The 10,503-nt window shown below is 32.7% G+C and overlaps 1 protein-coding gene across 1 annotated transcript; it reads left to right on the forward strand.

The window, feature by feature from the left end:
* Positions 1-842: 842 nt before the first annotated feature.
* Positions 843-5,888, forward strand: LOC126748525 (uncharacterized). The gene is made up of 6 exons (XM_050457817.1): positions 843-1,005; positions 2,762-2,983; positions 4,229-4,357; positions 4,415-4,534; positions 4,585-4,728; positions 5,638-5,888. The coding sequence occupies exons 1-6, from the start codon at positions 936-938 to the stop codon at positions 5,802-5,804; spliced, it is 852 nt and encodes a 283-aa protein (XP_050313774.1). The 5' UTR covers positions 843-935; the 3' UTR covers positions 5,805-5,888.
* The last annotated feature ends 4,615 nt before the right edge of the window (positions 5,889-10,503 follow it).

The raw sequence follows: 10,503 nt of genomic DNA on the forward strand, positions 1-10,503 counted from the left end.
ACTATATAAAAAATGACTTAAAAAATGTCCTTTAAATAAAAGGAAGAAATTTAAAGTAGTTTCAAAAATCTACGATGAAAAGAAGTGTCTTGAAATGCCTGAAAGTTATAAAAAATATTTTTATTTAGATTATATAAGAATTAATATCGTAGGTCTAAAGAGATATTTAAATATACGACTGAATTTCAAGAGATGACTTTGAGAAGTTTTATTTTCATCGGTTTTAAACGTTACTACCAAAAAAGATCCGCTTTTGGATATTTTATTAATATATGGAAAAATGCCGTTTTTCATTAATACCGTTTTACACATAAATATAAAATCACTAACGCAGAATTATGCCAAAACCAAACCTATACTACCTATCTAGTTTGCATTATATTTCCATAAAATAAATCCAATACTGGACTTTAAAGCGAAATATAATAATTTGAAATTTAAATTTTAATACCTGAAAAATTTTAGACCTCCTGCCTAGATCACAACTATATCGGGTTTATCTATTAATAGATTTGTAGTAAATTTTATGTAAATGTAATGATGAAGATTACTACTAATTAATTAAAAAAACACCGGGCTTTTTTGGAAATCTTTATTTATGCGAATTAAACGGTCTAACAAATAGGATTCTGTGTTTTATTATTCGATATGGTATTCTAGAATTCCCATCAGCGTACCGACATATGTAAGTGTGTATTCCGCAAAACGCAAACCAAACATTTAATTAGCATGATGTAGAAAAAATGCCGGTTTAAATTTCATTAACGAAGAGATACGTTATTTACTTAAAAAGCTCATCACTAAACACGTTTAGATCTCCTTTGGTATTTCCCCAAAATTTAAATGTATAAAACAAGCAAGCAAATCTTTTTTTAAAGGAGGGGATTAATGTTTTTCTATAAATTAGTGACATCTTTATCCATTATGTATTAAATATGTATTGCAGAACTGCTTGTTTCGTGCTCTGTGCGATTTTTGCCTTAAGCAATGGAGCGCCCATTGAAGGTAAGTAAGCAGAGGTTCAAGTTTTCCATCTAATCTCCCGTCGAGTCTACCATATCCGGTTCACTCCTATGAAACTAACATAAATTTTAATTTATTTCATAATAAAATTATAGCTCATCGAATTTGTTGTTTATCGCCTCTCTGATTTTGAACGGATCGGATTTTTATAATGCCGAATCTGGAAAAACGAAAAACCTGTTCGTAATTTGTCAGTGGTAATTAATTTTCGAACGCTAATATGTAACTACGTCTTTTGTATTTTTAATTTTATTTTTAATATCTGGCATCGCAGTTTAACTTATTCAAATTATCATAAAAAAACAGTTTTAGAAGTTTGAGATTTGTTTAGATCCGTCCAAAAAATAATAAGTAGATACATGCAATGTGAGAGTATCTGTAAATAATTTATTTTTGTGGCCTTCACGATATTTCAAAAAAATAAAATAAAACATGTTTGAAAATATTATGTGGTTGGTTTATTTATGAAAATTTGTGAATGCTAAATTTGAAATAAATTTATGTCGAAAGCAAGTTTGTGCTCTTTGTATTATTTAAAACGTTGGGTCTTTTAGAGCCATCATCAACTCGTTTTTAAACGGACGTTATTGTTTTGCCTTTCCAACGATATATCACACTTAAAACAATGAAAAATAAAATGGTTCAAAATAGAAAAACTGATAATGATTTCGTTAAAAATCTAGTAACGTCACACAAAAGTAAAATTTAAAAACATAATTTAATTTCATATCCAAATCAAAATGCATAATTAATTTTCATTGGAATATCTCCTTATGTGTAAAAAATTAAAAACCATTAACAACGTTGCATAATTAAACACTCTAGAAATTTAAATTAATCATGAAACCAAAACAAATAACGAACTAAAAATAAAAATTATCTAGAGATCTTAAGTTTAATTAATTTAATGTTTGCAAATTTATTAACAATTAATTTTGGCACAATAAAGCATATTCTGAGTATCACATTTATCATTTAAATTTGAATTAGTTTTTTCAATAATTCCTGGCTAACCTTGAGCTTATACTCAAAAACTATCAAAACTTAATCACTATAACAAACTTATTTAAATGGGTAACTAAAAATGCTTCGGTCATCCTTCACTAAATTTATTTAAAAATTATTCATGATGGACATATAACATGTCTATCATCAGGGATACAAATTTAGGCTTTTCGTCAATACATATAAAAAGCTATAGTGCCTCTGGCAAGGTCAAAAGGTTAAACCCACTAACAATGAATAAAAATGGCATATTAAGATGCATGAGAAAGGGACTAAAACTGGATCTACACAAACATTAATATCACATGATTACAACACTACGATAATTGTTTTAACCGTTTGACCTTGCCAGAGGCACTATAGCTTTTTATATGTATTGACGAAAACCCTCAATTTGTTCCCTCACTTAGTTACCCATTGACATATTAACTCCACTGCAGGTATGGACTACTTCTTCAACAAACTTATTTATTTTTGATCCACCACTCATTTTCAAGAATCTCAGTTTAGAATAAATATTGGCCTTAAATATGAAAAATATCTTTAAACACCTAACAAATTGGTCCTATGATTGGAATCTTTGGTGTGACAGTCAAATAATAAAACAGTTTTACCACTGAAATGTCAAGAGTTAAATAAGAGTTTTGGTTAATGGTAAAACTATTTTGTGATTTCCATTCCTTATGTTATACTACTTTTTTGTTCTCAAAATGTATAACGATCATCATTTTAGAAATCCCATCCGCTATAGACTACGAAGATGACCTTTACGTGCCCATAAGGTTTATGGATGGAGTAAGAGTAGCACGTACTGCATACCCCTTTGCTAGACGTGGTCATGGTGGCCGAGGTGATAGTCAAGCATCGGCCAATGCTAACGCTCAGGCTGGTGGTATTGGAGGTTTCGGCGGAGGAGGTGCTGGAGCCAAAGCGGATGCTTCTGCTTCTGCGCAAGGTAAGACTTCTCTGTTATAAGTTAATAATAACTATAGTTCTTTGCTTTTTTAAAGTTTGATTTTTATGGATTTAGGGAAGTGGCTTTGGGATGGTGAATTTTCGTCCACCAGGGATAGCACACCTGAAATGTGGTGTACCTCAAGGATCAGTGTCCTATTTTATTTTTAATATACGTTAATGACTTAAGCTCTCTATCACTGCATGGACTAGTGGTTCAGTTTGCCGATGATACTACAATTAACAAAGGCCTAACAAAGATCAAAAAGTAGTCAGATCTCTCAGAGTAGAGGACCTTCACAAAATTAAAGAGTGGTGCATCTGCAACCAGCTTGTATTCAATATTGATAAGACTTTTGTTCTGGGCTTTAAGTGTAATGTAGAGGGTTTCTTGTTTGATGAGCAGAGCCCACATGGTGAGGATTATTGTCGATTTCTCGGCCTCTTCATTGATGAGAGTTTAAGGTTTGACAACCATGTTTTGGGCCTCGCTGCTAAACTTTCTTCTAGTTGTTTTGCAGTCAGGGTTGCCAGGCATGAGTTGGTGGGGTTGTTTGCTCGTTCAGTTTATTTCACCTTAATAGACTCTCATATCCGTTATGGGTTGCCATTTTGGGGTTTGTGCTCCTTAACATAATTTTTACTATTCAGAAAAAGGCATTAAGGTATCTATCTGGTCTGAGAGTCTCTTGTAATGTAGCTGAAAGAATTTTAACAGTTTTCTCACTCTTTATATTGGAAACTGTAACACTCATACATAAGTCCATAAGTCCACCATCCTGCACCAGTCATAATACTCGTCAAGTAGGCAACTTATCTCTTCCAATCCCCACCTCCTCAACGAGAAACTCTCTTATATTTGTTAGTCGTAAAATATTTAATCATGTTCCTTTTTTAATTAAATATCTGTTGATCAGATTTTTTTTTATTATTCTTGTTTTATGTTGGTTCTTGCCTTTTCTTTTCTTCTTTTTTGGTTTTTTCTTTTATTATATAAAATATGCTTCTATGTACAATCAAAATCGATTCTGTATTCTGTTTTTGTCCTGTACCCTGTATAACCAAATAAATACTAGTCATATAAATTTTAGGATTAGGAACTTTTTAGCACAAGTTTGTAAACTTAGCAAATAAAGTATATTTTGACTTTGACTTTTGCATTATATAAACTTTCATCATATATCTGGAAATAAAAATAAATGGCCCAGATTCAGATCATTTTAAAAATTCGTTTTTTATTTTTCAGGATTAGTTTTCCCTAATGAATTTGGCGGTCATCATGGAGGTCCTCCACCACCACCACCACCACCACCGTCATTCTCACATGGAGGTCCAGGATTCCAACATCACAGAGGACCTGGTGGAAACAACTTTGGTATTTAAGTAGTGTGAATTTTAATATTTTTTTCTTTAATTTCTTTGGGGTTTTCAGGTGGAGGTGGAGGTGGACATGCCTCAGCAAACTCTGGTGCTACAGCTAACGCCGGAGGATTTGGAGGATCCTCGTTCCCTCAAGGTGGAGGTGGTGGTGGTGGTGGCTTTGGATTCTTAGGTATATAGTTTAAATAGAATTTTGTACATATTAAGAGACTTAATTTTTAGGTGGAGGTGGATTCGGCGGTGGACAATCTTCAGCCAACTCGGACGCACAAGCTGGTGCCGGCAGTAACGGAGGCGGATCACCATTTGGTCATGGAAATGGCGGTTTTTCACAAGGAGGCGGTAATAATGGAGGTGCTTCGGCAGGTTTGTAAACTAACGGTTGTTTAATATATTAAACCTATGTTATAAATTTTAATCAACCCCTATACTAATTGAGGGGTTACATTCCACAACCCGCCTTATCCTTTTTTGTTTGAGAAAATGAGATAATTATGTCTATGGCATCTGTTAATCTTACGTTAGACGAATTAATACATACCACAAGTCGCCTTAATCCATATTAAAAGCATAGGAAAAATCAAGTATCATGTCAAAACTTGCGTGTCCATGCCTATGCGTTCCTATTGGTCGAACGCAGAATGGTATTTACATGCTCGTTGTGGCGTGATTTATTATTTTTACGCCATTTCAAAGAGTGAGTGCTAAATATTAAATTAAAATGCCGTCATTCAAAATCTAGAGTTTTATCACTTAAAACAGAGATTGAACAAGACAATTTTCTCCAGAAATTCATTTGTGTTGGACTTCGCGATCAAATAATACAACAATCTAGATTCTTCTAGAGTCAATTGAAATGTGAAAAGCAATTTGATCAAATAGAGGTGGAATAAATTAACAACTGAGTAACTGTTTACGAAAAAAAACTAGGACATCGGAAAATTATTAAACTCTCATTTAGGCGGCACTTCGATCGATGGAAAGTATTTTTTTCAAAATGCTGAAAAAACTTTAAATGCTGCATTTTTCATGTCAGAACTTGTCGTATCCATGCCGTCATGCCAAAACTCGCTTTGTCTATTTAATTTTTTTTTGTCGAAATGGATTTAAGTAAATGCTAACTTACTACCGTAATTATTATAGCAATTGCTTGCGTTCGTATTCATAGCTCTTAACAAACCCTTTTGCCAATTGTGAAATTTTACTCAATATAGACAATGCGAATTTTGGAATGGAATCCCTCATTTATGATTATAAGAAGTTGTTGTTCTGTAGGTGCTTCTGGAGGTAGTTCGGCAGATGCTAATGCACAAACTCAAAGTTTCTCTGGCAACGGATTTACTGGTACCTCTTCATCAGCAAGTTCCTCGAGTAGAAGTGATGGTTTTGGCCATGGTGGAGCCAACAGCCAAGCTACCGCAAACGCTGTAGCGGGTCGTTAGATTAGAAGTTAAGTGTTAAGTTATAAAACGTTTTTCTATTGTGTGATTTTTATATGTTTATTAAATATGGTTTTGTGACGTAAATTTGTGCTGGTTTTTTATAATTCTTCAATGGGTTTTTTGATGCCTTGGCTACTGATCTATGTAATGACTGCTTTCTTCTTCATGTAAAAAAGCCTAGTTAATTAACGATTTAAATTGTGGTTTTGAAACCCTGAAGTAACTAAATAATTTTTTAAGTTCAATTAGAAAAAATCTAAATAACCTAACTAAGATATAATTACACCACACTCCCCTACTTCATTATTTTCATCAGTGGCGCGCTCTTACGACATTTTATTATAAGTAAGGGCAATGAGAATAAGAAGGAAGCTGTAAAAAAATGTTCGAAGCTAGCATTGATTGAATATTAGAGTTATTTCAAATGTTCGATACCCCCTCAATATTATACGTTACTATTTGTATTACGTATACCCCCTCAATATTATTCTATGTGTTCGATCAAGGATTATAGATTATCGTAAAAATAGATAGCATTTGTTCGGCTTAATGTAAGTTAAAAAAAATGTAGACTTACACTATCGATTCCTATAAACTATCGATTTCTTTAAAATAGAAAAAAAAAGCATTTAGGTGAGGCAGATTTACAGGGAGGGGAGGAAAATTTCCCTATCCAAGAATGGTTAGCCATGATCCCCTTCCTAAACAAACTCAAGTCCATATACCCAACCTCTACGCGACTTAATGTTCAGAGAATTTCCAGAAGAGAGAATTGACAAAAGAACCTTCAGTCAAAGTCAACGAATTTCTATCGGAACCTCAGCATAAATCAGTGCAAAATGAAGACAAAATCAGAGACAAGATACCGATGATTACATCCCAAAAAATGTAGAACTCGATCAAAAGAGATTAAAAACTTTTGGTACAAGCGGCTTGCCAACATAAAATCAAAACTTTTCAACGTGTCTTCTCTTCAAAACAGACCATCCTTTTGAATAATAATAATGACTTTTATTATTCCTAAATAATACAATACAGGGTGTCCAAAATAAGAATCCTAAGCATGGGGATCTCGGTACCTGTTGGAGATACAGCTTCGGTTAAATTAGGAAAAAGTTGTGCACTTTGAAGCGTATTTACATGCCGTTGAGAAAATTCAAAAATTTCCATGGCCTGCTGAGATATTTGGAAAAAACGGAAATTTGCCAATATCGAATTTATTTTTTCCTGGCTTTATTTTAAAAGATATCAAAACTATTGACACTTTCTCATTGACACTTTTGAAGTAGTACGTGATGGCGCTTTTAAATTTTATATCCGACGTTTCGTTTCCGAGAAACCACCATCAACTTTTTTTTATTACAAATTCAACGATGTATCACATGTCACATTTTTTCTGTTAGTTAAAAGGAAAAATACAATTTTTCTTTTTTTTTAAACATATTATTAAGTAGGCTTTAGAAACAAATGCTTTGACACTTTGACGTAAATACCTTTTACCCTGTCACATATTTTTTATTAAATATTAATTGCAGTTGTTGTTACCGTGATTGTCGAGGTGTTGTTTGTTGAGTAATTATTGTTATTATTATTTACTGTTGTCGTTATTATTGGTAAAATTGTGTTATTATCTTCACATATGCCTGGTGGTCATTATAGTCATGAAGAGAAGTTTGACATGCTGTCGTGCTACATTTTGTGCTACAAAAATACTATAAATACAGCAGCAATGTATCTTAATAAATTTCCAGATAGAAAGCAACCATGTAAATCCATTTTCTTAGAGTTGGCTCGAAATTTAAAAGAATATGGTTCGTTTAAAAAGCCTGTTTTATCTCGAAAAAAGGAATCTCTTGAAGAAACTCAAAATAATGTTTTACAAGCAGTTATTGAAAACCCCGAGATATCAACCAGGCAAATTGAAAAAAATTTAGGAGTGGCCAAATCTACAGCTCAGTTTATTTTACGTAAAAACAGATATCACCCCTACAAATTTAGAATTTGCCAAGGACTTAAACCTGGGGATTTCGAACGACGTCGGCATTTTTGTGAGTGGTATACACGTGCCTGTGAAGAGGATTTTAATTTTCCATCAAAAATAATATGGTCCGACGAAAGTATGGTCACTAATAATGGTATCTTTAACCCCCGCAATAGTCATTACTGGGTCCAACAAAATCCGCGTGTTAAGAAAATATCTAGACATCAACAACGTTTTGGGTTTAATATGTGGTGCGGAATTTTAGGAACCAAAATACTAGGTCCATTTATTTACCATTTTTCATTAACAGCAGAACGATATCTTAATTTATTGCAAAATGATTTAGAAGACTGCTTAGATGATTTACCTCTGGCACAAGTCAATAGCTGTTGGTTTCAACAAGACCTGCACATAATTCTGGCCAAGTTCGACAGTACCTTTCGCAGCGTTTTCCTGAAAAGTGGATTGGAACCTCCAGTGAAGTGTCTTAGCCAGCGCGATCCCCGGACTTAACCCCTTTGGACTTCTTCCTTTGGGGATTTATTAAAAACCGAGTCTATCAACATTCTTTTGGAACTGAGCAGGAGTTACGAGAATGTGTGACGGCCGCTTTTCAAAGTATTACGCCAGAGATATTGCGTGATGTTTTAACTGCTACTGTAAGAAGATCATATTTATGTCTAGAAAATAACGGAAACCTGTTTGAACACCTGTTTTAAATTAAATTTATAAAATGCGTTAATTTATTTGCTTTTTTCGTTATTTTTAAAATGTATTTGTTTATTACTGGTTACATTTTTTTATTTATAAGTCAAAGTCAAAAAAGTTTATTACCAAAAAAAATTGTTATAAATATAATTAGCTACATGAGAAAATAAAATTGACAATTTTTGGTAAAAGGAACTGCTTCGCGATTATATAAAACCGATAGCGCAATTTGCGTGAAACAGGCCTTGAAAACATTATAAATAAAAAAAAAAAAAATCCTAATTAACCTAAAAAAGAACAAAACTAAAACTAAAAAGGCTAGAAACAAAAAATGGCAAAGCAATTTGGCTGGCATGCGACGGAAGGTAACAAGAATAGACAAAAAAGAACCACAAAAGAAAGATTGGACAGGCCAGCTTATCTTTGGTCTTAGTTGATTTTGCAGTTTATACTACTATGTATCTACTACTAGTCATACTACTAGGCATCGCGTTGGGAGTCGAGAAGAATTTTTCTTAACCTTGGTGTAAAATTTATTAAAAGTTAAATCTTTAATATTATTTGGCAAGTTATTCCACATTATAACTCCGACAACTGAAAATGACTTGTGGAAGTTACTTGTTCTATGTTGAGGTATCCTAAAATTTCCAACATTACGAGTATTGTGTAAATGCGAGAGAGTAGTAAATAACTTATTTAAATAAGGGGGTTGACCCGACTTTATTATTTTATATATAAAGGCATATATGTGTAATTTTCTTCTCCTTTCCATATTTAAAATAGAATTTATGTTTAAATAAGTGTGATATGCTCCCGATAGGCAGCGCTATAAGAAAATCTTATACAGCTATTTTGCAATTTTTGTATAGATCTAGAAAGCTCAGATGTTATAAAATTAGAATATACGATATCACCGTAGTCGAGTAAGGAGAGAATGAGGCTATTACAGAGATAATATTTGGTTTTACTCTTTAAGACATTTTGTTAGAAATCTGTACAGATTTCTAAGACTCATATAGCCTATATTTAATTTGTTCTTAATGTGTGTCTCAAAACAAAAGTTAGAGTCTAAAGTCAATCCTAATATTTTCACTTCATTGACAACTGAAATTTTTTCTCCATTAATCTCAATATTTATACTTTCATATAAGTGTCTCAGAATTACTGACTTACAGCCATATAAAATGATGTTAGATTCAGCAGGGTTAATTTTTAAGTTATGCTCATTGGAAAAATTAACTATGTTTAGTATATCCGATTTAATTTTTTGCTCAGAAATATTAAAATTTAAAAAATGTAATGGCATGTATATTTGAGAATCATCAGCATATTGTTGTAATTTACAATGTTCAATACAGTTAGGCATATCCGCAACATAAATCGAAAATAAAAGAGGTCCCAATATCGAGCCCTGAGGAACACCAACTTCCAAGTTAAGATACCCTGAGTGCTCCAAACTTCCATTGTTGGTTTTTAACAACACCGAATGTGATCTATTTTTAAGATAGGAATCAAAAAAAGAAACTGTAGATTCGGAACAACCAAAATATCCCAACTTTGCAAGGAGCATTGAGTGATTTATAGTATCAAATGTTTTGCTAAAATAAGTAATACAATGTACAATGCAAATCAATGCTTCATTTACCTTCATCACTCTCTAAATAGATATTAAGAAAAATGTGACAGACTCGGTAACAGGTTTTTACATACGTCAAAGCATTTGTTCATCGTCAAAGAATCAGATACAGGGTGTACTTTCTTTTCGCGCCATATAAAAAAATAAAGTTGATGGTGGTTTCTCGGAAACGAAACGTCGGATATAAAATTTAAAAACGCCATCACGTACTACTTTAAAAGTGTCAATGAGAAAGTGTCAATAGTTTTTTGATATCTTTTAAAATAAAGCCAGGAAAAAATAAAATCGATATTGGCAAATTTCCGTTTTTTCCAAATATCTCAGCAGGCCATGCAAATTTTTGAAGTTTCTCAACGGCATGTAAATACGCTTCG

The sequence above is a fragment of the Anthonomus grandis genome, chromosome 22 (genome assembly GCF_022605725.1).
Source record: "Anthonomus grandis grandis chromosome 22, icAntGran1.3, whole genome shotgun sequence".
NCBI classification, from domain to species: Eukaryota; Metazoa; Arthropoda; class Insecta; order Coleoptera; family Curculionidae; genus Anthonomus; species Anthonomus grandis.